The following is a 27,691-nucleotide window of genomic DNA, read 5'->3' as shown; positions in this document are numbered from 1 at the left end:
GGCAATAGAGAAGACAGATAAGTACTATACTCCGAACTAGTCACTATAAACCTAGAGACAGGTCTTACTAAATAGGACATGGCAGGAGAGTATATACCACTAATTTCGACTCTCCTAGCCTTAAGATAGTAGGGTTTCACGATCATACAGAGGCAGGATAGATCATAGACGACCGATACCTAAGGAACCGAAAGACCCGGACCTAATGTTCTATTCCTCTAGGAACGAATCGAAGGGTACTATAACGAAGTTTTCTAGCTTAATACGGAATTACGTAAATAGGATAAATATTTAACTTAACTTACCTAGTAAAGCGATAAGATAAGGGACAAGACAAGGGAACTCTAATATATTGTAAAAACCATTAAAGGAGAATAGCTTATAGTATATAATAGACCTAATAGCTACGCTAAGTACTTTGATGATTAGTAACTTAGCAATGATATACGGAACCTAGAATATTAGTTTATACGCGCGAACCATAGAAAAGACGAGCATATATAGGAAAGCTACTAGAAGAAATACTCTTACCTTAGCATTAGAGTACCTACGATCTATATATAGTGGGAAGGATTTAGGAGAGAATTCCAATACCTCCTAGGCAATGCCACGCGATTACACCCTCGATACGAGGCACATGTGCAAGTGCCCTGGTTCCAATGTGTAGTATACGAATGCCGATACCACTTTTACGACAAATTCGAGAATAACCACTGGCCGACCTGACAAGGAAATAAGGATAGAAGCTTACGCCCGGTGGAGTAGGTCTATGATATAGGAAATAGAGCAGCCGAATTACTCTGGAAGATTAAAGACTAGAGTCTAGAAGGCATCACGATAGTTCCAAAACGGGCCTGGCCTAGGCACTATAGAATAGGACGAGACATATAGGACTTATGCTAGAATAACGATTACCTCTACCACGTAGACGAAAAAAAGTTGCGAATTTAGGAGCTTTAGATAAAGCTATAGTATGTACGACGGAAAGTAGAACAGACCTAATAGTAGGAAGCTATAAGCACCTAATGGCTTATAGAAATAAGCACGATAGATAAAGCTACTATTAGCTAAACAACTAAAGAGGTTAGCACTAACCTAGGAAACGGGTTAGGGCCCTTTAAGGGGCCTAGAAACCATTAACGACCGTATAGCGACGAGTGGTAGTGTAGTATAGGAGGAACTGCCGTAAGAGACCACTATATCGAGACCTCCCGGCAGAAATATAGGAAATCGCCGCAATCTTTAGACGATAGCGGCAAGATAAGTGACTATAGATAATAATATAATAGAAACAGCACGAAATGCTCGTACTAGTGGACAGTAGAGCAGAGATAAACCTGATTTCGCCAACGCTTATAAATTAGCTATAGATACCCTAGAGAATGAAGCGGAAGCATGGCATAGTCAAAGGACTATTTCTAATATAATAGGTACGTAGGGAGACCGAACCAATCGACATCACTATGGCAGGAAAGACTATAGTAGTCGTATTTAGTATCGTAGACATAGGCGACAACAAAGATATAATACTAGGGTTACCATAGCATGAAGATTACGACCCGGACATTAGCTAGAAGAATGGTAGCCACCTATAACCCCGAACAGAGTTATATTTAACTAGCAAGATAGGGAGCGCGCAAGGATCGCAAGAGGATGATGCTCGAGGAAAGGCATATCCTATAGATCCACTATAAGAGACAGGCAGTGGCAGATAGACTACTACAGACTCTAGAAGAAGCGGCAAAACGACACCGACGCTATAACAGGAGGAACGAGCTAAACCGTCGATAGCTATTCTCTCTATTAATAAGTATAGAGCACTGTAACTAGAGTAGTAGGTCGAGATAGGAGAAATCGCTAGCATCGCTATAGACGGAACCAAGTTCGTATACTATTAGAAAACCGAGAGACGAGATAAGACTAGGGAAGTACTAAAGGAATACAAAGGATACCTAGCATTCGAACCGAAACATCTAGAAGGGCTACCAGAATATAGCCTATAGGATTACGAGATCAAGCTTAAGGAAGGAGTATAACTAAAGTTCTTTAAGATTTACTATACGAGCTAGACGTAGAACTTTAAAGGTAGGTTATATTTTGTTAAAATGGTATTAACTTTTTTATATTTTAGTCCATAGTTATAGAGTAAATTTGTCTATGTCTAATAATATTTAAGGTAATAATTTTATATTGGAGTATCCAAGATAATCTAAATATGATTCAATTAATACATGTGAGCAATAAAGCTGTACTTGATACATAATTTAGTGATTACTTTAAATTATTTCTTATAGGGTCTGCCTAGGGTTTAGATGAAAGACTATTTATCAAAAGACCTTTAATCTTATAATTAACAACCTTAGGTTCAAATTTAGATTGATCTTTTTGTAAAGCGATATGCTGTTGGTTATCTATCTTCGCTCCAATAAATAAAATTGAAAATACCTTTATAAGGATATAAGAAGTTCAACTTAATAAGTAAGATCTAACTTTCAAAGAAAAGGAAGGATTCGACTATTTATTCTAGCCCTCTTAAAACTATGTGTATAATATTAATACGGCACTTAAAAATGTTAAATTTAAGGAGAGATAAAAGATTAAGTGATTACACTGTTATTTTTTTATAGAATAAAAAAGAAGAAATTACTAAAAATTATAAATAGTTTAAGAATATAAAAAATATTAAGTAACTTTGGCCAAATAAGGTAGGGTTAGCTTTGTTTTAAGGTGTTGTTTAACTCAGTTTATGTTATGGTTAATACATATGGTTGCAAAAATAACCATCTACAATGGGTTGTAATATATAATGAAAAGTATTAAGAACTTTGAACGAAGAACTTAAGCGATATTTAGAGGAGAACCTTCGAAGAGGATATATCTGCCTGTTAATATCGCTAGTAGGCTACCTAATCCTATTTGTACTAAAGAAAGACGGAAAGCTATAGTTATATATTAACTATCGGCAACTTAACGAACAGACTATAAAAAGCCGATACCTATTACCACTAATCTTACAGCTCTAAGATTAGTTAGTAGGAGCCTAATATTTCACACATCTTGACTTGCTATTAGCCTATAACTATATATGGATCAAAGAAGGCGACGAGTAGAAAACGGCCTTTAGGACACCTTATAGCCACTATAAGTACCTCGTCATGCCATTCGGACTTACAAACGCGCTAGTAACGTTCCAAGCCCTGATTGATCAAGCTATCTGACCCTTTCTTAATAAATTTACAGTATGTTATCTCGACGACATACTTATCTTCTCTAAGACAATAGACAAACACCGGAAGCATGTAAGAGCAGTACTAGACACGCTACACGCGTATAAGCTATTAGTTAACAAGGAAAAAAGTAAATTCTATGTTCGGAAAACGGTATTTTTAGGGTACGAAATATCCCTAGGACAAATCTAGATAGAACCTTTAAAGGTTAAAGCTATCAAGAATTGGCTATAACTAACGATAGTCACGGAAGTACAAAGCTTTATCGGATTTACAAACTTCTACCAAATGTTTATTAGGAACTTTAGAGCGATCGTACAACCTTTATACGAACTTACCAAGAAGAATGCTAAATTCTAATAGGAAAGATAACACGAGCAAGCATTTATATAGATCTGTAACGTTATTACTAAAGACCTAGTACTAGTACTACCAGACCCTAAGAGGCCATTTAAGGTAGAAACGGACGCTTCAGACTATACTATCGGAGGATAATTAAGATAACGAGATAGACAAGGAAAGCTACATCCTGTAGCCTTCTTTTTAAAGAAGCTCGACGGACTACGTCTCAATTATCTAATCTACGACAAGGAACTACTTGCAATTATCGAAGCTTTTAAGGAATAGCAACTATACCTTAGTAGCACAATCAAACCAATACAAGTATATACAGATCATAAGAACCTACAATACTTTATAATAACGAAGGAGCTTAACAGACGACAAATACGATAGGCAGAATTCCTCGCGGAATTTAACTTTGAGATTCACTATAAGAAGGGCAAGGAAAACGTACAAGCAGACATCTTAAGCTAACAAACAGGTCATACGGAAGGACGAACAGAAATAACGCTACCATTATTTAAGGAACGAATAGATAGGACGTTATATTACGAAATATAGATACCCGTGGAAGATGATCTACTCGACTTATTCCTAGAATGTTACGCAATCTTTCGAGAAGAAAGGATTAACAAGGCATAGTATCAAGTAGCACCCGGACTACTGGTACCTAACAAAGTAGAAGAAAGAGATAGGAAACTCTAGTACCAAGGTAAAGCATATATCTATAATAGGGATCAATAGCTACGAATGATTCGAGAACTCTACAAGTCGAAACTCGGAGGATATAAAGGAGTTACGAAAACTGTCATACAAGTCAAGAAACACTACGACTTTCTATAGTTAACGGTACGAGTCAAGGAAGTCGTACGAAGCTACGACATCTATAACCGAAGCAAAACGGCACGATATAAGCTATATAGGCTACTTTAGCCACTGCCAACACCTGACAAACTATAGAGTTCGGTCATAATAGACTTTATTACAAAGCTACCAGAATCTAAGGACACAGCCACAGGAGTAGTCTATAATAGTATCCTTACTATAATAGATCGCCTGACCAAATAGGTATACTTCTTTCCCTATAAGGAGTCCTAGATAGCAGAATAGTTAGTAGACGTAATCTATTAGCAAGTTACATTAGTACATGCTTGGCCACGAGAATAGATTACCGATAGAGACACCAAATTTATATCGAAATTCTAGCAAGCGTTAATATAACGATTAGGCGTTAATAGCAAACTATTAACGGCATATTACCTATAGACCGACGGACAAACGGAGTGACTAAACCAAATCGTCGAACAGTATCTCCGTTCTTACATTAACTACTAACAAGACGACTAGGTTATACTATTGCTAATAGTACAGCTCGCTTACAATACAACGCTAATAGAAACGACTAAGGTTACACCATTCTTCGTGAACTATAGATATAAAGCAGACCTTAGATAAGGACTAGAGATCATAGTGCTAAGAGCAGCAGTCAAAGCAAAACAAATATACATACTATATGAAAAGCTTAAAAAGGAACTCGAGTTTGTCAAAACGAGGATAAAGAACTACTATAACAAATATAGGCTCGAGGGACCTTGCCTAGAGAGGGGAGACAAAGTTTACCTAATCTTATAATACCTACGAACCAAACGACTAAGCGAGAAGCTAGACTTTAAAAAATTAAGACTATTTATTATTAAAGAGCGAATCTCGACATCTAACTATCAATTATCATTACTATCATCTATATGACTACAGACGGACGTTTTTCATATTTTACTCTTAGAGCCAGCGTCGAAGAACACTAAAGTCGTTATAAATATCGAAGCAGAAGACAAAGAGAAAGAATAGGACATCAAAGAAATCTTAGATTTATAAGTTATTAATAGAGAACTGTAATATCTAGTTAAATAGCTTGATTTTAGACTAGAAGATAACTTATAGGAACCTGTCAAGAACCTAAATTGCCCTAAGAAACTTTAGTAGTTCTACTAGAGGAACCCTAATTAACTAAAAGCGACAGACCAGAAACCAACCCAAAATCGGCTAGCAAGGATAGATCTAAAGGAACTTCAGGATACATAGTATCCCAAAGCTGCCCGAAATCGGCAGACAAACGAGATAGGGTCGAAGAAGACGTAGTAACCCTAGAAGTTTCTACTGCTACTGCCGCCTCAGCCTCCTCATACTCTACTTGTTCCAACTCCTCTACACTATCAATACCCCGAGTAATAGCCCTTATCATCTTCTTAAACTATATCCGCTTTTGTTTCCGAAGACGAAGGACTTGCTCCTTAGCAGCTATAAGTTTATCTTTAAGTTTCTAATGCTAAGCCGCAATAGAACGAAGCTAAGCAAGGGAAATGCTAAGAACGTTATAATTCGAGCATTTATTATAGACATACTCTATATATTAAGAAGAGTCAGCTTTCGAGACCTTATATAAACTAAGGCCTTTAGACTTATATAGTAAACAAGGATATATCGTTAAAAGGCTATCTAAAGAAAGAATCGCCATAAGAAGGTAATTAGTATAAAGAGTCAATGTAACAGGTTTAGATTTCGACTTCTTTCTTATATAATTAGCTATCTTGATAACATTATAGGAAGGCAAAGGAAGGAAGAAACTAGGAAATATAATTATATATAGATAGGGGATATTAGCACTATTTAAAACAGACTAGAGTCTTTCAAAGATAAAAGACCTAAAGGAAAGGCATTATATTACGATTTAGCTATATAAGGCAACCTAGCAAGACATATAGGACTAATTAGGAACCACAAGACCTAAGGACCAATCAGGAAGTGATCACAGTGATCGCACTTCGATCAAGATAAGCACTTAGGTAACGATCGCAAGACCATAGCAGCAATCGCACGATCAAGACTCAAGGAAGAAGGACAGGGAATTGTATATAGTCACTCGTTCCACCGGACTCTGGCGAACTCTAGGAGTTCACCAGTGGTGACAATCACAATCACAGTACTCATACCAAGTATTGCTGATTACTGTGAGAGACAACTCTAAGTGTTGTTGTAAACCCTTTGGCTTCACCGAATCCCTTAGACGACCTGCCTGCCTGTCCTGCTCAATCTACCTTCGTCTGAACCCTTTCAGAAGAAGTCTGAGCTGGGTTCGTCACACACAAGTTCGGCCTAAATCTCCTCCACACAATAGTAACGCTATAGTTCGGCAGAAATACGATTTCGACCCTATATAATTGCTAAATCTAACAATGGATATACTCGTAGATACTTGAGCTATAGAACACCCGATTCTGCTATAACGGGCTGAGCCCGATATAGGCCTCGATTACCCTCGGCCAACCCTAACCCTGAATCCCGAGCCCTTAGCGCCCCTGAATGTACTTCTGTGACCTTTATAATTCCCTTGTCAACAGTCCCATTGGTGCTATAGGGAGCATCTCAGAACAAGGTACGAGGTCACCGCCGAAAGCAACTATAGTAACTATAGCTATAGCAGTAGAGGACTCAGGAAGCTGACTGTATCGTGGTCGCCGGTACCTCTGGAGAACAGACGAGCATACCTACCGAGGTCACAACTATATCGCTAGGTCTATAGTGGTTAAACTAGGCTACGTTCGAGCCTAGCACTATTCGCCCTCGAGGCCACTAGCGCATTGCTGTCGGCCTCGAGGCCGTAAATTCAGATGTTTTGCTACAGCTCAAAGGGCTGCAATCCTTACGACCCCACAGCGGTATACGCGCCGTGGGCGGCACTCCTGGAACTCTCGTATGAGCCTCAGAAGTGGTGATAAAAGATGCGTTGATTCTCTCAAGTGCCGGGGGCACTTACACTAGAGGTGTTGTCTACTGTAAATATGTAATCCGTACATGTCGAACCCTGGTCTATCATCCCTGTTGGTGGGTCAGTCGGATCTGACCCACTGGTACGGAGTAGTCAAATCCTGTAACAGTGCCGGTGGAGTAGGCCATCGCCAACGCCTTTCTGATGTTCTAATTTGGGTGGATAGAATCCACCGGAGCACCGGGTACAGGAGGATCAGGCCTGGACGCTGGACCAACATCCATCCTTCATCTCCCTGGCACCTCTAAAAAAGGTCAGGTTTCCACCGCACCGCGCATTGCACGCCACCACGGCCGGTGGATCATGGCGTCATGCTTGAGACCGCCGACGTGGCTCGTCGTCTGCTGCGCCGTCGTGTCAACGACGCCGGCCGGCCCGAGTTCTGTCGGCCAGGGCGATGCTAGTTTTAAGATGATGCTGATGGATATACGCGAGAGATGGATGCGGCATTATGTTTCAAGGGTGGGCATCTTACGAGAGAGAGAGATGGATGCGGCATCATGTTTCAAGCGTGGGCATCTATCGTACATGATGTCCTGTAGGTCAAGTTTGAAGACCTTGCTCCAGACCGCACCGTTTCCCTTTGGTTCATGTATAAATACGGCTACCTTGGCGTCTCCCCTCGATGACAGCCCACCTCTTCCAATATACCATCACAGCTTCTACCATCATCCGCGCAGCAGCAGCACAGCACTAGTAACATTACCCACTTATAGCTCAGCTCACGTATGTACATATCTACCGCCCTAAGCTCGTGCCCTGCAACTGATCCGAGTTAGCATTTGTTGCCCGCCGCCAAAATGCCTGGAAATAAGACCAGGACCACCAGCACCACCACCAATACAGGCAAGTGCACGAGGGGAGTGCCACACCCCAAGTACGACAAGAACAATCCCCTGTACCGCAATCTACCGCCGTTGCCGTGCCCCTGCAGGGCATTCGAGGCGGGGTCGAAAGAGACTATGTGCAAGTGCGGCCACGCCAACAGCGGGCATATGCCCTCTTGATGCCTATCTACATATCACCTATCCAGACTTGGCTGGGTGGCGCGTGATCTGAACCGAGGCCGTTGGTTTGCTTTGGGGTTGTGTCGCTGGTCGACTTGGGCGGGGATAGTTAAGGAGGACGTGAATTATCTGATAGTTGGGGGCGTTGGCGACATGCGAGAAATATATACGGTTCTGCTGCGAATATAAACCGTATATCTTAACATCGGGCCGAACCAGGCGAATTAGGACCATCTTTTTGGTGTACTTCTTCAATGCTGGAGGATAACTCAATGCTAACCCCTAGGCAACTCTACACGATCCTCACCACCGTATCCTCCTCTGTCCAGGGCGGGTTGACGGTCGTGGCGGTGCCGTTGGTGTCGTTGCGCCAACGAGTGGCGCGCGACATTGGGCGTCCGGATGCCGTCCGGCAGGGTCGGATCTCGTCCTACGCCTAGTGCTAGGGTCTCTAGCCGAGGATCGGGCGTGCCACAGCTCGATACTCTCTATATCCGCGCTGATGTACGACTACGCCGGTGTTAGGCCGGTTCCTACGCTCATCGCTAGCGTGCTGCTGACCGACTAGTACGCGATGTACGGCAATCTGCCTTCGTCGAGCCGGGTGATGCTAGCCATGTAGGTGATCGTGAACCTTGGCAGGAGCGTGTGTAATTACTCGTTGGCAGGTCTGCTCCTGGCTTGTGTAGTGCCGGTGCGGTAGTCGAGGCTGCCCTCCACGACGAGTATTATCAGGGTCGGATTACACTGAAATGATGATCTTGTTGTTGATACGTGCTATAAGCGCGTCTAGTTCGATGTTAGTTAGCTTGCTTAGGTTGACTCGCGCCGTGACCGAACGGTGGCGAGAAAGTAGGCGAGAAAGTAGGCAGCCGTCGTAGCTTGGATCCCGAAGACCAGATCGGCGTGCTAGAGCGCCGAGTATAGTACGTCTATTAGCCCTGTGCCTGAATGGCTCGCCCTTGTGGGCCGCTAAGGCCGGCAGGATTACAAGGAACCCGTCAATCTGGTTCGTTCCCTACAAAGGAAAAATAAAAAGCAGGTGGGGTGTTCTAAAAGGAGAATACCGTAATTATGTGAATCAATTAACTGGGGGGTTTGGGCTGTGTGAAGTGACCCGTCGTGATACCGGTCCAGGTCACCTCCGGTTGCTCCTTTGGCCTTCTCAACCAAATATTAGTCCACCGCCCTGGTCTTGCTTCCCAGGATGGTGGCGACGGGATCGCTGAGCTTCAGAAAGCAGATAATAGACTTCTTGATTAATCTAGGTAGTTGAATTCTTCCCATGCCAGGTATCTAACTCATCATCAATAGGTACCCAAATTGGAAGGACACCGTAATTACCTAAGGTCATTCAGACCTCATTTATTGCGTTGGTTAATTATGTTGTTAACAACCTTCAGCTAAGTAATAGCATCTGCCGCGACCAAATTCCACAATATCAACACCCACTAATACACACCAGTACGTACCCGGCTTGTATCCAGCGCGCGGGGATCCATCATTCCGTTCGTCCCGTCGAGGGAGTCGGGGAGATCCCATGATGGCTCGTCCGTGTCCATAACGTCGTCCTCTCTCCCGTCCTCCGGGGCCGGCGACGAGCCGGCGACACCGCGATGCTCCGACCCTTGAGAGCCCACCTCCCACATCCGCCGCAGCCTCCATCCCGCCCTCGGCGGACGCCCCGTTTCCAAGGAGGAGGCCCATCCACTCGTCCGCCGTCCGCCTGTTATGGTCCATGGTGCTCAGCAGCAACGCGTCCCCCTGAGATACGGCAGAGTAATAGTAGTCTCCCGGTGGCCACGTCGTCCTCGAGCCGGGGATTGCGGAGCCATCGGCGGGAACTCTTCCGTCTCCCGGCTGCCACCAAAGCGGCAAAGCCAAAGCCTCCGTTTCCCCCGTTTCGGTCCGCCAAGTCGAGTAGGGGGCAGCGTTGCATCCGTCGCCGGGTGCCGCGCCCGGTGGAGCGGCCGGTGCCTGATGCGCCCAGGATGAGAACAGAGCGCCCGGTCTTGTTGCGTGCGTCGGACGTCTCGCGCGGGTCCAGAACGGCTCGTCGGCCGGGGATCGTCTCCGGCCTTCTGTCGACGGATTAATTATTAATTGTTAGCCATCCAAATCTCGGGTTATTTTGCCATGATGCGGTGGTATCCGCGATGAATCGAATGGTTTTAATTACTGTTCGGAAATCTCTCTTCGACGAGACAGGCCATTCCGGCCAGACATGGAGACTGCTGTTGGTCTGGCCGCGAGACCGTCGCAGGGTCGCCTGGAAAGACGCGAAGCCCGTCCTCTTCCTCTTTGCTCATCAGGGGCGATCGGTACATTGTGAATGGATCCCAGGAAAGCCACTGTCTGCTTACTGGCAAGACATGCTACGATACTATTAATCGCTGGGCGAGGGCTCGGAGATTAATTATGTGTGTGGTTCGATATCGAACCTCTCTGAAGTGAAGAAATATTTGATGCGCTGACTCCGCGTCACGCACATATTATTTCCCCAATGAATGAATGATATGAGAAGAATGGCCGAGACAGATAATTTCCGACCTCTCCAAGGCAACCAACCTCCTCTGCGTGATCTAGCCTTCCCGAACTGGTTGGCGGTGGCCAGTCTCCTAACTGGTAATTAAAACAGCACATGTGGACGCAAGTGGGGTGGGTTTTCATGCAACCGTTGCCCGGCTACAGTGAGCAGGACTCCAATGACGAAGATGGAAATGCCAACGGAATCGGCTTATCGGACAAGGAAACCAAAAGGGGTGCGTGAGCAAGTTACGTGCTTGATGCGTCATCCTAGCTAACTTAGCCACGGCTTTCGCATTGGCAGCAGGTTCGAGATGGCACGTTATTATATAAAATGATGCTGTAGAGAGGAGAGGAGAGGACGTCTTTAGGCAACCTTTTGAGCCTCCTCTTTTCCTCTTTCGACCCGCTTGGATGCCCAACCCAGCTAGGATATCAAGAAGTCACGGCTACAATGGGGGGAGGATGGATCGGCTTACAGGATCATCCTGTGGTCTCAGCCGAACCTGAGGGAAGGCACAGCGCCGTTGTGGTTCTCGTCGGGAGGCGTGGTGCTCAGCATTATTAATTAATGATCTGTGGTCCTTCCATTGACTCTACTTTCTGCGCCTCTAGCCTCCAACTAACAGCAGGCGTTGCTGCAAGGAGAGAGAAGAAGAAGAAGGAGGAGGAGGAGAGAGATAAGAACCGTCCTCTACTCGGGCTTGACCCGGGTCTCGCACGCCTGCAGGTCCCCAAACGCCTGCTTCATCTCGGGGATCTCCATGATGGCCTTCAGGTAGGCCTCCACGGCGGGCACCTCCTTGCGCATGTCCTTGTCCACGACGAACTTGGTGCCCAGCTGCAGCACGCCCGCGATCATGATGTCGGCGAGGGTGAGCTGGCCGCCGACGAGGAACTTCCTCCCGTCCTTGAGCTCGTGCTCGATCCTCTTGAGCGCCCTCTCGACGGCCGCGACGTGGAAGTTGTACCGGGCCTCGTCGTAGGGGAACATCTTGGCCACCACCATCAGCAGGGGCGGGACCAGGTTGGCGCCCAGCTCCTGCTCGGCAAAGCACGTCCACATCTCGATGAGCGCGCGCGTCTTGGGGTCCGCGCCGACAAGCTGGTCCGCCTTGGGCCCGCTCTCGGCCACGAACCGCGCGATCGCCTGGCCCTCGGTCAGCTGGAGGCTGCCGTCCGCCGTCTCAAACGCCGGCACCTTGCCCAGCGGGAACTTGGCGAGGAACTCGGGCGTCTTGTTGGTCACGCCCATCTGGAAGTCGGGAACGACCTCGACCTCGAGACCGTTCAGGGCCGCGATGGCCTGAACCTGCGAGGGGCGTTAGCCAGCGCGCGACCTGGAAGAAAAGAGACAGAGGGCGGGTAGAGGGAAGGGAAAGAGAGGGAGAGGGGGGGAGAGAGGGGGATAGAGGAGAAAGAAAGAAACACCGCTGCTGACTTACCCGCTGGACGCGGTAGTTGTTAGGGTAGGTATAGATCCTGCCGAAGGGAGCCATGGGAGCCGGAGTAAGGTATGTATTATGTGAACTTTTTGAGTCCAGACGATGTGTGTTGGTTCGAGAGTTTGTGAATTGCGTGCTCCGAAGAGAAAATGACAACAGGTGGTGTTGAGTGTTGACTAGTTGAGTTTGATTGAGGAGGGCCACCCTCTCTTTTATAAATAATAACTTCCTTCCCTGAAGATCACAAGAACCCACCTCCTCTTTCCCCTCCTCGCGGCAACCCAACGATTACCTCGACACTCGCACTGCGGCAACCCCTCCCGCTCAAACAAGTCTCCGCTCCCCTGTCCGGGGGTGACTTCCGACTCCACCAGAACAAACCCGGGCGCGCTCGTCACTCCTGCGTATACTGTAATCCGTAAACAGTAATCCTGCCGGTTCACCCGAACGCCAGACAACACGCCCCTGATGACGATGACCGCTGTGGCGGCGGCCGGGAGCCGATCCGTGCCCAGAAACTCCGGGCAAGAGACCAATCTAACACTTGTCCCACACCTGCGGATATCCGCGAGACAACTCAGCTCGCACTTTGGAGACACAATGGTCACCCCCGCTTTCTCGAAACTTCTACTACCCTACAAAGCAACCAGTTGTCCCTTCAAAACATTAATTAATAATAACAGTCCTGACCGCGTCAAGAGCCGAAACTGACAAATCAACACCCAGACCCGCTCCGGCTCCGCCGGGCGGTCCGAGCCCTCGCAAGGGAGGGAAAACAAGAAAAGAGCCCGCTAAAGACCCACCCAGGGACGGGGACATGAGATGGTGGGAATAAAAATTTTTTGAAAAGGGAGCAAAGATAAAACAAATCGAATAGCCCATCTCACAACCTTGGCTTTGGACGAGCTGGGAATCGAACCCAGGACCTTTCGCATACAATTGAGTATGCTAAGCGAACGCTCTACCAACTGAGCCACACGCCCTTGGTGGTGACATTGCTATTACAAGTCGTCGTCTGGAGAGCGACTTCTTGACGGCAACAGCGTCGGAGAGCGGGCGTTTAAAAAAATGGGGGGAGGCCAACACACGTTGGGAGAGGTATACACAGCTAACAGGAAAACAACAAGAAAAAAAAAAAAAAAGCAACCCAGGCCCCGTATTTACAAACCGCCCCGTCCGGCATGCCGTGATGCGATACGCCAAACCATCCGCGACCCAAGCGAATCCCTCGACCCTCTCCTTCGTCCGTCCCTCTTTCTTCTCTTCTCCGCCCCTCTTTCTTCTCTTCTCCGCCCCTCTTTCTTCTCTTCTCCGCCCCTCTTTCTTCTCTTCTCCGCCCCTCTTTCTTCTCTTCTCCGCCCCCTAATACCGGCCTTCTCCCCCCTTATCCGCACACACACACACGGGGCAGCCTCCCGCGATGCGGTCCCTCAGTAACCTCGCGTGCGTGACCTTGGCCCCGACGAGGTGCGTCGCCGACGCCCGAGGTTCGGCAATCCCGCGCAGGAGCACCTCATCCACCTCCTCCTCCTCCCCCGGGCGAAGCCGCCGTAGCAGGTGGGACACGTGGAAGACGTGCCCGCACGCGAACCCCACCAGAGTCTCGGTTTCCCAGGGCACGAACGGCTCGAGGCACTCCGCGCAGTGGCCCGGCGCCCACTTCCGCGCTTTTCTGCTATCCGACGCCGGGCGGGCCACGGCGGCGGCGGCGGCGGCATCACCATTGGTTTGCGCCGGAGGCGCCTGCTCAGCAGCGGCGGAGGATCGATTCTCGGCCGGCGGGGGAGGCGGCGGTGGTGCTGCTGCTTCCACTGCTGGCAGCGGTACGTCTTTCTCATTCTCGTATGGGAGATCCCCCGGGGGCGCAACTTCAAACTTGACCCCCCTCCTCTGGCCCATCCTCAGCAGTCGCTGCGCGGCGGCCACCTCGCTCCGCAGCACCTTCGCCACACCCTCACAGATGCTGTACTGTATCTCGTGCTCCTTCATGATGTGCTTCAGCCCCTCGCGGAGGCCCTCGATCTCCAGTCCCTCCGGTATTCGGCGCACCAGGGTAATGGGATTGATTGCCGTGCCGACCTCCTCGAGCAGCGCACGGATGAAGCGCGGCTTATCCATGCTGTATGTGAGCAAATCCTCCCACAGGTCCGGGTCGTCCTGCTCCTTGGCGAAGGCAATGGCGCGGCTCACGTCGCCCAGGCGGTCGATGATGAGGTAGAGGGCGCGCTTCGTCTGGCCCGTCTTGGAGTAGAGGTAAACCAGCTCGGGCACGTAGTTGCGCACTTCGCATTCTTGAGCAGCCTGTCGAGGATAGCATTAGCGTATCGTCCAGGCTTGATAGGAAAAGGCGCGCGCAGGGGCCCGGGGGAGGGAAGAGGGGGGGGGGGGGGGGAACAAGAGGGTTACCTTCTCGAACGCGTACGCAGTCGAGGTTTTCAGAAAGTCCATCAGGAGCGGCTGCTCATACATGGCAAAGAGATGCACAGCAAGGTCGGCGAAATGGTCGACCAAGGATTTGCTGTCAGTGGCCAGGCGCGCGCGTGATTCGTCCGAGTGCTCGTGGATGCCCTCTCCCCGCCACAAACCGCGGAGGTAGAAGAATGTGTACAGGTCCAGGCTCTTCTCCTGTAGCTGGCTGACAACGTCCTCGGGCTTCACCAGGCCGTGCTGTGCCTCGTCTACCAAAAGAGTGATGGCTTCCGCCGTCGCCTCCTCTAGCTCGGCTTGGCTCATTTTGCCAGCCTGACCCTGCGGCACGCGCAGGCCAATGAAGCTCGGAATGTCATCTGCCACCGCGTCGGCGAGGTGGCCTTCCTTGATCAGCCGCATGGCCGAGTCGGCGTCCTGGAGCCTGATGTGGCATCGCAGCGCCTCCCTGTTCCTGCCGTTTGCCTCGTGCAGTTTGGCGAGGCTCTCCATGACAATGCGCCAGTCACGGCCGACCTCGCCGTCCTCGACGCTGTCTTCCCGCACGTCCCTGTACTTCAGTTGGTTCTCAAGTACGGTCGTGATGGCACTCACGTCGTAGAGATCCGGAGACCATCGTTCCAATAGCTCACGAAACCTGGGTTTGTTGACCTGAAGGTAGTGCCCAAGCATGACCTCGTAGAGGGTACCCGGCATCGGCGGCCGCGTGCGCTCCGTGGGGATGTAATTCACAATCTCATCAAACTTGTTGGCACCGGCAAACGTCCACACCCACTTCTCCCAGCGATCGGGAGTCCCAAGGACCTTACCGCACACCTGCCCTGCCCTCGCCCAGTCGCCCGTCTCGATGATGTCTTGTATCCAGAGCTCGCCGATTCTCCGCTTTTCCTTTTCTGCGGCCGAGTAAAAGGAGCGCATACCTTCGGTGACCGATGCTGAATCGTCATAGAAATCATCCGTGCTGTGCGTATGCTGGGGCGAGGAAGGTGTTGCGTCCGGCGCGCCCGCCATTATCTCGGGATGCTCGTCGACAAGCTGCCACGCTTGTTGGTACTGGTGATGATCCAGAAGCCATGCCAAGTGGTCGCCCAAGTCTCTGCGCGTTGCAAGCACGCAGTCGTATGGGCTATGAATGAAGATTTTTACGCCCGGCTTGAGGAGATGCGGGTGTACCGAGGCACGTCCTGTCCGACTTGCAGGAGGCGGCACGTTGGTTCCGGAGGCACCGTCGCTTCCTCTGCTCATGACGCTCGCCGCCGAGCTAAACAGAGACAAGGGGTTCAGTGCAGCGTTCAGCATCTCGGAACCCAGCCCTGCCAATGTCTCCAGGGCGCCACGGGACGATGCCGCAGCCGCAGCGTTTTGAGCGGGCAGGATCCCGAGGTGGTAGTCGTTGGATGATAATCTCTCGTAGCGGCTGATAGTAAGCCCATCCTTATCCACCTCGGCTTGTGACGAGAGGTCGATGAGTCGCAGTTCTGGGGGCTGGTTGTTTTGCCTCCGAGGGATTCCACCAGAGCGCCTGTTTTCCCTGGAGGCTTCGGACAATGAGCGTACGTGTCCGCGAGTCTCCCGGCCGTCTTCCTCCTCCTCGTCCTCGTCGGGTAAGCAGTAAGCCAGAACAAGCAACAAAGTTTGGGTATATAGCGAAAGGCCGGAAATGATGCAATCCATGCGAAGTCTGGCCCTTCCGTTAGCAGAAGACGCGAATAAGAGAGAACACGACGAACTCACATCTTCACAATTTCTGCCCGTCCAGCGGACCTCTCCCCGGCATTTCTGCCCGTCCCAATGCCGCCGGGGTGAATGTGGACGATCCAGATGGTGCCGCCCCAGCCCACAAGCAATCGCTCGATCTTTCTGCTGCTCTTGAGTTGCTGCTGTCTCAGGCTTTCAGCCGCAGGCGATAGGACAACCTCAGCGCGGTCCGTGGGAGTCTCGTCATGCTCAACGGCTTGCTCGTCAATCCACTCGATCCGGGCCTTCCACACGCCCGCCATGGTCTCCCACTCTTCTGTCTGTGGCCGGTCGATGTGCCCGATACGCTTCCAAGCATCGTCTGCATCGGCGTGGTCAAGGTGCAGCTTCGTGCGCATGATCTTGACCCCGTGCTCGTTTTGCCAGGCCACATACTTTCCGGACAAGGACCACTTGATCGTGTTGATGGTGCCCTCCCCCGAATGCAGTACGGTGTCCTTGCCGGTGCCGGCGCCGACCATGCTTCCCAACCATCCTGAGGCCTGCGCAGTGGCACCCGTCGTCATGGACGTACTCCTGCCGGTTGGTGCGCCGACGGTCAGAACGAGCTGGCCTGCCAGCCCACCGGACAGGTACATCTTGTCATGCTTGTACTCGGGAGAGAGGGCAACCGCCTGCACAGGACGGGCGAAGTTCCGAAGCTGCACATCCTTGGGATCGACCAAGGACTGGACACATATGTTGCCATCCATCGACGACGTCGCAATGTAGATGTTGTTGGACGGTATATTCGGCACGAGTGGTGGCTCCCTTGGCCTCCTGGAGGCGGCGGCCGGGGGCGCATGGCCCTCGGATGTTTCAGTGGGTGGTCGTAGAGGGCTACCTGGGACGGACCTGGGAGCTGCTTCTCCCCTGGCAGTCGGGAGTGGTGGAGGGAAAGGGGAGATCGCGATGGAAGTAACGGAGGCGGAGTGGGCATGGTAAACACGTATGGACTGGAGTGCCGGTAATTGGACGACATGCTACACACCGCAATGTTAATAAAATGCCGAAGAATAGATGGGAGATACGACTCACAATATTACCGTTGTGCGTCCCGACGATCTTTGGTCAGAGTCAGCAATTGTGACAACGAGTACCTGACAGAGAAAGGGCTTTGGGGCAACCGGACCATCTTGTCTCCAGCCACGAGAAACGCGCTCGTGGCATCGCCGTTTCGATACACAGGGCCAAGATGCTGCGTGAGCCGCGCATATTTGAGCTTCGGTTCTTCATCTTCCTCCTCTTCCTCCTCGTCCTCCTCGTCTTCTTCGTCTTCCTCTTCTTCGTCCTCATCCCCCTCATCATCCTCTTCGTCGTCATCGCTGCCATCACGATTATCAGTCGATAACCCCTCCGTCGTCCCCGGGCAATTTTCCGCCATCGTGGCACTCTGAGAAGAGGAAAGCGGAGCATCGCCGGGCGTGCCTGCTTTTGTCACGCTGGTGTCTCGGTCGGTTGCGCATCCGGGGCTCGGCTGTGTTTCTGACGTTTCTTGTCGGTCATTGTCGCCGGGCTGCGGCGAGCTATCGGTCATGTTGATTGGGGCGATCGAGGAACCTTCATGGCGGTAGATTTCGAGGGTTGGGAAGAGAGTAGCTGTCAAGGCCCTTGCGGTTGGGGAGTAGTCAAGCTGTTGTGTCCGTTTCGGACCTGGAGCTAGAGCTTGGGCGCGAAGCCAAGCGCTACGTCAGAGCTTAGGCGAGTCTCAATGAGGTATGGAGGTACGTATGTACATAACTATGTAGGGGTTACAGGGCATACGGTACCTACCGTGCCCTGCCTTACCGGTAACGTAAGTAAGGCGGTCAGGTACCCAGCACGGCACCCACCAAACCACTCACTGCGGGGCTTCACACTAATGCACTGTAATCCGTACATACAGTACAGTACATACCTTCCATTGGTGTGCAGGACAGTACCGAGCTCTCAAAGGAGCTGAGCCTTGCGCGGCCAATTAACTAAACCCTCGCCTGCCCCTCCTGGTGGGGCACCAAATCGGGTGGCCTTGTCAGCTTGACACGCTCTGAACGCGCCTTCCACCTTGAGGCGCATCCCGCTGAAGGCCTAGAGGAGGAATCTTCCAGGTTCTATCGGGATCGCAGTTGACTTTTGACTTTTCGGGCTGCTGAGCAACCACCAGCTTGCGGTTACTCGACAGACATGGAATCAGCACCGCTAATCTGTGGTACGACACCAACGTTCCGGCATCTGATGTAGCTTACGGAGACACCCACAACTGCGTGGTCAACATGGCCACGGTCACGTCTCTCGGGCTGCATCAACCCATTGGACTGCGGCACGCGATCGAGGAAGGGATTTTGCCACCAGATGCACCCACCTCTTCTTATTCCTGGGAGATCTTCATCAGCAAGGAAGATGGCCGCGAGTATCAAGACGAACTTCTAACCACGGAGAACGGCGTCGTCTGGTCTCGGGGCGGTCTCTTCCGCAAAAGCTTTCGATTCGACCGTGAGAAGGAACCCGTGACGCAGGCCATCCTTGCCTACTTCCCTGTCTCTGCAGACTGTCCAGAGGGCACCGCCAAACCAAGAGATCGCACAAAGCATTCATCCGCAAAACCCACCCTTTCGCGAGCCCTCGTTGTCTTCCTCAGGTCGCAGGCGCATATCTACTTTCTGTCGGGGACAAGCCATGTCGTTCATATGCCATTCGAAGTCGAGTCGGCCTGCGCTGGGCCCCGCGGCGTCATCATACAACGAAAGTTGCGAGTCGATAACACTTCGGTTTCCTTGAGGTTGCCCAAAGTTCCTCCGACGTCGTTTGTCTCTTCGCAGCCGCCGGGTCCCCGTCATACCCATGGCCAGAGTCTGACAGAATTTTCGACCGAGGGCTTGGGAAACCCAAAAGTTCTACCCTTGCGGCTTAGTTTTACATTGGAAAATATGTGGCAGCAACCTATGGAGGCGAGCGAGAGTCATTGGCCTCGCTTGGTGTGTCTGACCGATCCATTGCTCGAGATTGGCTTGGTGGTTACTCATCCCGAACCGCCAGCGACTGGCAAGAGCCGCAAAACGCCTGCGGCTCCTGTACTTCTCAATCGCGCTGAAGAGATCCTTCACGTCGAGGCTGTTCATATCCCGGTTCCTTCTGCACCAGGCCATCGCGAGCTCACCATTGCGGTCACAGTCAACCGGGGCACCAACATGTACACCGTATGGCGGTTAACCTACCCCGAGATCGAGGACCCTTTCCTTGGCCCGCAGCAAAAACGAAAGCACAAACCGTCCCGCCGGCGAAGCTCCATGGCTCCGGGACTGGCAAGCGGCGCCGCGACCCCGATCAACGCCTCGACAAGAGAAAGCTTTGGTGTACCCCTCCCCGGCAAGAAGTCGAGAAAGAGCGTTAAGGCAGAGGACAAGGACAAGGCCCTCGAGGAGGCATTGAACTCCCTAGTCGACGCAGAAAGAGGCAACGATGCTAAGCGCAGGCAATCACGGCTAGTGAGCTCGCTCTTGGCCCGTGCCGACCTGTCTGCCTCGCAAGACAGAGCGACGTTTGCCGAACAGTCAATACACGGTGGCCATGGTAGCAGACGTATCGAGTCGCATGGCAATCACCGCTTGCGGCTCAGCAGCGGCTATGGCGGCCCGAGTTTTGGCGGCAGCTACAACTATAACCGTATCAACCACCTTCCGGAGGCACCGGTTGACAACCTCCTCGAAGAGTTGCGTGCTGGCGGTGACTTTGAAGGGTTTCATAATATGGGCCTTGATGACCACGACTTCGATGGTCTTGCACGCGAGATGCTCTTTACAAAGATTCAGAGCGTCAGTATGGAAAACACCAACATGCGATACTCGCTCTCCAGCAAGCCCGCTAAGACGCAGGCCAAGGTTTTCATTCTTGCAGGTCCACAGACTGCTGCTGATGAGCAAGGCCGATCAATCTTGTTAATTGCTATTCAAGATCCGGTCGACAAGAGGCTCCAGCTGCTCACTCTTTATGTCCAGGGACTTGAGGACACCGCCCCTAAGAAGAGAAAGGCGAAGCGCTCTCCGGATCTTGACGATCTCCTCATCATTCCTGGTGAACCTAGAAGGGTTCAGAGTGTGGTTGATTCTTGCAAGATATCCGATGGATACGAATCTATCATGATTTTGTCAGAAGACAGAAACGGCGGCAGAGAGCTCAGTCTTCAGTCACCATGGGGAAAGGTCACGACACTCGCCCTGCCGCTGCTCTTGTTCGACAATTTGAGCAGTCTCGAGTTCTCCGGCAGCCACAGGGTCAATGTAGCAGCTCAGGGACGACACTCTCTCGGCGTCAACTTGACTGGAACCCAGATTGACGCCATGTGCCACGCTGATTCCCGGGGGACGGTCGACCTTAGGGACAAGGACGGCAAATACCATCGCATAAGGATTCAACTGCAACCCTCGTCCCCGCAGGTACGCATGGTCCTAGATGTCTGCAGAAGCGTCCTCCACCCTTCATATGCGGATAGGGTCGTTGCTGGGTGGTGGCATGTCATGCAATGGCTCCAGGACACGAAGCGCCAAGGGCTCGTACATGGAATTGTCGACATCGAGTGGTCGGCAGTGACAATCCTGCTTTTGTCGAGCTTTTTGGCCATGGGGCATAATAGCGAAACCTCACTGCGGACACTCGGCAGTGAAGTCGTCACGGCGGTTGCGAAGAACAAGTGGGAAGCGATGCATTTGCGTGAGACACCGAACTCATCTGCTTGTCCCCCGTGGATGCGTAAGAAGGCGTGGCAGTGGCTGCTGGACGAATCGCCTGAAGCGCCCGGTACCATCAGCGCGGAACCAACGGCTTCAAGTGACTATGTCTTGTTTCATATACACCTCGCCAGGAGATGGATGGCCTCGACGAGTGGGCTATCGGCATTTGGATTTGAAGGGTATCTCCCTACGGCACTAAGCAGGACCGGCGAGCCCCGTAATACGGCAGCATGGAGTGTAATGCTTGCCCTTCACCTCTTTGTCGAGGAACAAAAGTTGAATATCTTGTCCTCAGAGTATCTGTCACCCGGCCAAACCGACCTTAAGGCGCTTCTACACCAACTTGCCAAGTGGCTGGGATGGCACCGATACGTGGCCCTCTACGCGCTGGGCGCACAGGCGGAGCCAACTCCCGCTAATGACCTCTGTATGTTAGTCCCGACATGATTTGTCCTGTGTCAAGAGGCTAACCACTCTTTAGTCCCATTTGTTCTGTCCGACTTGGCCGAACCTCCATCAGAGTACTGCATTCTTTCCTGGATACAAGAGCACCTCGCGGGCGGTCACGATACTGAGTATCCCACGTTATCGGACCTGTACGCCAACGCGACTCGCGATAGTGCCGGTGGAAGGCTGCGGGACCAGCTGTGGGCGAGTCTTACGCCTCGTACGCTGATGTTCGAAAGACTACTTGCCAGGTTCAAATCAGTCACCCATCGGCTCGAAGCGGTGACAGCTATGCACCAGTGCGGCTTTACTTCCCAAATACTTGAGACCCTACCAGAGGCAATTCTTACGGCCCTGCAAGATGTTATTTCCACCTGTCAGCCAGACCCCCCACTGTCGTGGCCGAAGGACCTGCTCGCTCTCATCGGTCGCACAGATGTGAGCAGCGTATTACAGCCAACCAAGACCTGGCAATCCCTTAGTTCCGATGTTAAAGTCAGCACTCCAATGTCTTGTAGTATCTCATCCGCTAACTTTCACCCAGGTCCCTTCGCATGAGGCAAAGTGGGATTTTCAGACCTTGTGCCGGACCCTCGAAGGACCTAACGACCACGTTGAGGATGCCGGCGCTGCGGAGCGTCAAGCTGTTGTGCGTTCCTTGTTTAGGGAAGATAGGAGACTGAACGAAGCACAGGGCATGCTATCTACCAGCAAGCACCGTGTTGTACGCCTGGATCCAAAGCCAGAATGGACCGAGGCAGACTATCTGGAGAAGCAGAAAGAACTGGTCACGACTATTGCGAACAGCACCCTAGCCATCTCAGCCGGGAGGGGCTTGCTTCATTTTGCTCTTCGGTACCCACTACTTACTCAGAAGTACCAGATCTCGGCATTCAACCTGAGTTGCCTTGTCAAGCCTGCAAACAACATGGTGAGCGTCGACAAGAACATGTTTCCAGAGGAGAAGATCAGCTGGGCGTTCTTCCATCAGGGCGTCTCTGGCGGTCTAGCGATATCGCCCCAGGCGAAAGGCATCGACACCTCCTGGATTTTGTACAATAAACCGGGTCAGGACCTCAGCAACCGTCACGCCGGCTTCCTTCTAGCCCTCGGGCTGAACGGGCACCTCAAGTCGGTTGCCAGATGGGTGGCGTTTAAGTACCTCACCCCGAAGCATACCATGACCACCATTGGCCTGCTCCTTGGCTTGGCCGCGTCCTATATCGGGACCATGGACGCGCTTATGACTCGCCTCCTGTCCGTCCACGTCACTCGCATGCTGCCTCGCGGGGCCGCCGACCTCAACCTCTCGACTGCAACGCAGACCACCGGTGTCATGGGCATCGGGCTGGTTTACTGCAACAGCCAGCACCGGCGCATGAGCGAGATCATGCTTTCAGAAATTGAGCAGGTCGATAGTCCCGGGGAGGAGGATGAGGAGGAGGGCGGAGCCGTCCGCGACGAGAGTTACCGCCTCGCGGCTGGATTCGCCCTCGGTTTCATAAACCTCGGCAAGGGAAGCGATCTCAAGGGCCTGCGCGATATGCATCTGACAGAAAAGCTACTCACAATAGCCACGGCGACCAAGAGGGTAGAGCTTGTCCATATCCTCGACTGGTCAGCTGCTGGGGCTGTGGTGGCCATCGCGCTCATCTACATGAAGTCTGAAGACAAGATAGTGGCACGCAAGATCGACGTCCCCGACACCCTGTTGCAGTTTGACTACGTCCGACCGGATATCTTGCTCCTGCGGACAGTTGCGAAACACCTCATCCTCTGGAACGAGGTAGACCCTACCTTCGAGTGGATTGAGCGCGGCCTGCCCGTGGAATATAGGCCTCTCTACCAGCTGACCAGCATTTCCAAGTTACGGAGTCGTGACCTGCCCTTTTTTTCGATCCTCGCCGGCCTATGCTTTGCTCTCGGTTTGCGCTTTGCCGGATCTGCCAACGTCAGGGTTCGAGATCTGCTGGTCCATTATCTCGACCAATTCATGCGCATAGTCCGGATACCGGTAAACAACTACGACAGCGAATTGGCCCGAAATAACGCATGCATGTGCATGGATGTGCTAGCGCTGTCGTGTGCAACGGTGATGGCCGGAACGGGAGATATAATCGTCCTCCGCCGGCTCCGCGCCCTCCACGGCCGAGACGACAGCACCACCTCTTACGGCAGCCACCTTGCTGCCCACCTCGCCATCGGGGCACTCTTTCTCGGCTCCGGAACGGCCACATTCAACACCTCCAACCTGGCTATTGCCTCGCTCCTTGTTGCCTTTTACCCTCTCTTCCCGGCCAACGTTCAAGATAACCGCTCTCACCTACAAGCCTTCCGCCACTTTTGGGTCCTCGCAACTGAGCACCGGTGCCTAGTCACAAAAGACCTGGTTACCAATCAGCCTCTCAATGTCCCAATTCTCATCCATCTCCGACCAGACTCCCCATCAGCTGCCGCAGTCGCCGCCTATCAGACTACGCCAATGGACACCAATGAGGAAAGCCCTTCCGGCCCGGCCGAGTCGGCAACCATCACCCTCCGCCGCCAAACACCCTGCCTTCTCCCACCTCTGGACGATATTGAACGCGTCGAGACAGACGCCAAAGCCCTCGGCTACTGGGACCTGGCGATCCCATTTGCCGACACCCCGCGGCTACGGGACGACTTCCGTCGAAACCAAACCGTGTATCTACGCCGCAGGCCTGCTGACGAAGGGACGTTTTCGGCGACGCTTCGTTCGCTTTCTGCGGCGGTGGATGATGGGGCTGGCGCTGACGAGGCGATCATGATGGAGGGGAGTGACCGCGATCAGCAGTGGCGGAAAAAAGACGGCGAGCCATGTCTTGAGTGGGTGTTTGGGCTGGATGCGCTGGCGGGTTTGTCAGTTGCCGAGAGGGCCATGGTATTGGATCGGCTTGGCGCTGGGGGTGGTGGGGTAGGCGAGGGGGAAGGAGCGAGCACTGCGGTAGATGCGAGGTTGACGTTGAGGGCTGGAGCGGACGGCGTGGGTGGGTGGTCGAGAGATCGCTTGCTAGGTCTGCGCTTGCTTTTTGAGTGGGCGGAGAGGAGAGGAAGTTTTGCGCAGGGAAAGGGCCCCGGTGGAACAGAGAGGCAGCAACAGGAAGAGGCTGGCACAACGAAGGGGAAAGGGAAAGCAAAGAAAGGATCTTCAGGAAAGAGCAAGAAGAAAGTTTCACTGGGTGCGCCTGCGCCTGAAGCCGGTAGTTCCGAGCAGGAGAAGAAGGCGGACGAGGTCGCGGCGATGGATGGTGCGTGGTGGTTGAGGGACAGTGCCATTGATGAGCTAAAGGGAAGGACGTGGCTCGCTGGCAGGGAAGGGTGATGGGCGAGACGTAGACGGTTAATGCGCGTTTGAGCCTAGGCACAGAGAAGAGTATACCAGTAGAGACGTCCTGCCCCAGTGTACAAGGTGTCGAGGGCTTTTCGGCTTCTTCTTAATCTAGAGATCCATCCATATACCTCAGCGGCCGGTGGCAAAGACTGCGTGAACTCTGAACAGCACTGGAACAACAGAGGTTCGGGAAGTTGGAAGGATTTCGCATACTACCACAGTCTAGAAAGACGGCAAGCTGATCTCTCGCCCAAATCTAGTCATAAATAAGGGTATGCTAATAGTTGAGGCAAACTTGGGCTGGAACGGATGTGAATGATCAACCAAGCTGTCCTCGCGGGGGGGAAATAATAGCAATACGCAGCTTGCTGAAAAACGTCCAATACATCACGTCTTCAACAATCACGTCTACAAGGACGATGAAGGTTGACGGGCCAGCTCGCAAAGTGCAAGGAAAGCAGAGCAGTCCGAGGGAATGAATAACGGCAATCTGGACGAAGAGCATGTGGCTCAAACTTTTCCCTTTTGGCAAATCCTGTAGTGAATCCGCCAAGCAAGCCATCAGCCATAACCATTCTCATGCGCCGTCGAGGTATATGTACATCGCTGCCCATCCGCTGTAACGGCATAGTGATATATGGTCGCCGCCATTGCACGATGTCTACCGATGCTGCAAATCCGCAAACCCAGACCTCCGCCCTCCCCTATCAAGCCACATGATTTGATGGGGGACATAGAACCCCCACAATTCCAGTTTTGCAACTCCGCTGTCCGGCGCTGAACCGCCAAAGCAAGAAAGCCCCCGGCTCAGGTTAGGCCATCAATTGGCAGGTTCGCGGGTTGGGGGGTTCCCGTCCTGCCTGTGCTCCGCAGCTGGCTGTTCCAGAGCTGGTTGTTCCTCCCCGCTCTGATTACGATCCTCCCCCATAGTTTCGTTCTCGAGTTGCTGCTCCTACTTTGCAACCGCCGCGCTCAGAACCTGCGTCCTGAAGAAGCCGCCCTTGGTCTTCTCGATAACCTGCTGGTAGACGGAGCTTGGCGGGTGGTTCATGACGACTGTACCCTCCTTATAGTCAATCTTGGCGTCAAGCCTGGTGTCACGGATGAGGTTAACAATCCACTTCTCGGCCGCGTCCGCATTCAGGCCCAGTCTCGCGCTCAGATCCTGCAGCGAGATGCGAGCATGGATCTTGCAGTAACTCTCAAAGATCAGATGCCTCGCCGAGTCGACGAAGTCGTCGGCGTGCGCAAGGAGGAAGAAATCAGCACGGAGAACCTCCTCGGCCAGAACCAGCTGCCGCTGGGCCTCCTCGAAGTCGAAGTCAATGCAGAGCGCGTGCACGAAGCGCGTGACCGGATCTTGGTACTCGTACGCCTCCTGCTTCACGATCCGAACGATGTCCTTCATCTGCTTCTGGTGGATGCCGGGGTTCTTGGCGCGGCTGCGGTTCGTGATTACGGCGACGGCGAGGTAGCGCAGGATCCACGCGCAGTTCGCCTGGATAGTGTTGATGTAGCCGGCGCTGAAGAAGAGCTCGAGGATCGGCTCGCGGGCCTTTTCGAAGTTGAAGAGGGGGAACAGGGCCCAGTGGGTGAGGGCGGTCCTGTGGTGCAGCTGCGCCAGCGGGTTCTGTGACAGCCTCGAGTCGATGGTCTCGCGAACCTTTTGCAACTCCTCCATGGCCGTCTCCCAGTTCATGGTGAGGATCTCGCAGGCGAGCCTGCCCCATGTCGCATACGCCACCTTGTCGTTATCAGTAGAGAGGACGCGGAAGCGGTAGAGCATCTCGGACGCGTCGGCGTAGTTGCCGCAGCTGTATTGTAGGTTTCCGAGTTCAAACAGGGCATCCACCATCTCCATTGTCACCTGTGGCCCCGGCAGTTAGCATTAAAGCTGCGTTAGGCTCCAGAGGCCAAAGAGAGATCGCACCTGATGATCCCGCTTCAGAAACTCCAAGTTGGCCACCTTGTCACTCCTAAGGTTGTTGACCACATCATCGCGCTCAAGAAGCTCAATGATCTTGCTCGTCTCCTGCTCGTACTTCTGCAGCTGGCTGAACACCTTTTGCTTCTTCTCGGCAAACTCGGCGGGCGGCTCCTCGAGGCCCTGAAGCTCGCAGTAAAGGTTGGCTACGTAGTCCGTCATGTTGGTCTTCTTTAGAAGCGAGTATTTCGCCTGCGAGATCTCGCGCGCCTTTGCCTCATCCTTGACCTCGCCGCTTTCCTCGTCGACCAGTTGGGAAGCGCTGAACTCGAGAAGCGGGAAGATAAGGTGGCGATCGAGGTGCTTGGCGAGCTTAGAAATGAGGTTGTAATCGGCCGCGGCGGCGTCGCCGTTGGCGGTGGGTGCAGAAGCCATGATTCCCGCTGTTTGTGATACAAAGCAATTTCTGGTGATAGTTGCGTCGTCGACGGAAAATGCTTTGAATTACTCCGTACCAACTTTGGGGGGGGTTTCCCGGGGGTGAGACTTGGTCACAGAGGGAGCGAGGAGTCGGGGTCGGAGGGTTGCAGGGGAGCGAAAGAAACCCGATGCAGCAGCGCAACCGCCAATTTTCCGACTCGAGGCGTCTTTTGATCTTTGGTGGGGTCAAAATTTGGAAAGCATGATCCAACCGTGGGCGGAGCGGGCAGCCAGTGCGGTGCGAG

The 27,691-nt window shown here is 52.0% G+C and overlaps 5 protein-coding genes and 1 non-coding gene across 6 annotated transcripts; 1 reads left to right on the top strand and 5 right to left on the bottom strand.

Annotated features, from left to right (window-relative positions):
- Window positions 1-9,642: 9,642 nt before the first annotated feature.
- MYCTH_2305943 (uncharacterized protein) lies at window positions 9,643-10,503 on the bottom strand. The gene has a single exon (XM_003663731.1). The coding sequence runs from the start codon at window positions 10,049-10,051 to the stop codon at window positions 9,854-9,856; it is 198 nt and encodes a 65-aa protein (XP_003663779.1). The 5' UTR covers window positions 10,052-10,503; the 3' UTR covers window positions 9,643-9,853.
- A 979-nt stretch (window positions 10,504-11,482) lies between these two features.
- On the bottom strand, window positions 11,483-12,554 carry MYCTH_112025 (glutathione S-transferase-like protein). The gene is made up of 2 exons (XM_003663730.1): window positions 12,374-12,554; window positions 11,483-12,240 (listed from the first exon to the last, which is right to left on the bottom strand). Exons 1-2 carry the CDS (start codon window positions 12,425-12,427, stop codon window positions 11,623-11,625), a joined length of 672 nt encoding a protein of 223 aa, XP_003663778.1. The 5' UTR covers window positions 12,428-12,554; the 3' UTR covers window positions 11,483-11,622.
- Window positions 12,555-13,271: 717 nt separating this feature from the next.
- MYCTH_t102 lies at window positions 13,272-13,356 on the bottom strand. Its single transcript has one exon. It is a non-coding gene; the product is annotated as a tRNA-Ala (tRNA).
- Window positions 13,357-13,386: 30 nt separating this feature from the next.
- MYCTH_2305937 (uncharacterized protein) lies at window positions 13,387-18,213 on the bottom strand. Its single transcript, XM_003663729.1, has 5 exons — window positions 17,670-18,213; window positions 17,576-17,602; window positions 16,535-17,520; window positions 14,780-16,481; window positions 13,387-14,674 (listed from the first exon to the last, which is right to left on the bottom strand). The coding sequence occupies exons 1-5, from the start codon at window positions 18,072-18,074 to the stop codon at window positions 13,736-13,738; spliced, it is 4,059 nt and encodes a 1,352-aa protein (XP_003663777.1). The 5' UTR covers window positions 18,075-18,213; the 3' UTR covers window positions 13,387-13,735.
- A 1,230-nt stretch (window positions 18,214-19,443) lies between these two features.
- On the top strand, window positions 19,444-25,539 carry MYCTH_2080800 (uncharacterized protein; the record flags this gene model as incomplete). Its single annotated transcript, XM_003663728.1, has 4 exons — window positions 19,444-19,706; window positions 19,857-21,670; window positions 21,725-22,185; window positions 22,235-25,539. 4 exons carry the CDS (start codon window positions 19,444-19,446, stop codon window positions 25,031-25,033), a joined length of 5,337 nt encoding a protein of 1,778 aa, XP_003663776.1. The 3' UTR covers window positions 25,034-25,539.
- MYCTH_2139409 (uncharacterized protein) lies at window positions 25,506-27,601 on the bottom strand. The gene is made up of 2 exons (XM_003663727.1): window positions 26,973-27,601; window positions 25,506-26,909 (listed from the first exon to the last, which is right to left on the bottom strand). The coding sequence occupies exons 1-2, from the start codon at window positions 27,399-27,401 to the stop codon at window positions 25,995-25,997; spliced, it is 1,344 nt and encodes a 447-aa protein (XP_003663775.1). The 5' UTR covers window positions 27,402-27,601; the 3' UTR covers window positions 25,506-25,994.
- Between the last annotated feature and the right edge of the window lie 90 nt (window positions 27,602-27,691).

The sequence above is a fragment of the Thermothelomyces thermophilus genome, chromosome 4 (genome assembly GCF_000226095.1).
Source record: "Thermothelomyces thermophilus ATCC 42464 chromosome 4, complete sequence".
In the NCBI taxonomy this organism is placed as follows: domain Eukaryota; kingdom Fungi; phylum Ascomycota; class Sordariomycetes; order Sordariales; family Chaetomiaceae; genus Thermothelomyces; species Thermothelomyces thermophilus.
This window is presented reverse-complemented; position numbering and strand designations above follow the sequence as displayed.

Excerpts from the sequence above, each read along its gene's own strand:
- MYCTH_2305937 (XM_003663729.1), bottom strand. The coding sequence starts at position 18,074 with ATGACCGATAGCTCGCCGCAGCCCGGCGACAATGACCGACAAGAAACG. Across the intron at positions 17,603-17,669 it reads TCGTGGCTGGAGACAAGATG|ATCGTCGGGACGCACAACGG; the intron begins GTCCGGTTGCCC and ends CTCTGACCAAAG. Across the intron at positions 16,482-16,534 it reads CGGGCAGAAATTGTGAAGAT|ACTTCGCATGGATTGCATCA; the intron begins GTGAGTTCGTCG and ends CGGAAGGGCCAG.
- MYCTH_112025 (XM_003663730.1), bottom strand. The coding sequence starts at position 12,427 with ATGGCTCCCTTCGGCAGGATCTATACCTACCCTAACAACTACCGCGTC. Across the intron at positions 12,241-12,373 it reads ACAACTACCGCGTCCAGCGG|GTTCAGGCCATCGCGGCCCT; the intron begins GTAAGTCAGCAG and ends CGCCCCTCGCAG.
- MYCTH_2305943 (XM_003663731.1), bottom strand. The coding sequence starts at position 10,051 with ATGTGGGAGGTGGGCTCTCAAGGGTCGGAGCATCGCGGTGTCGCCGGC.
- MYCTH_2139409 (XM_003663727.1), bottom strand. The coding sequence starts at position 27,401 with ATGGCTTCTGCACCCACCGCCAACGGCGACGCCGCCGCGGCCGATTAC. Across the intron at positions 26,910-26,972 it reads TTCTGAAGCGGGATCATCAG|GTGACAATGGAGATGGTGGA; the intron begins GTGCGATCTCTC and ends CCGGGGCCACAG.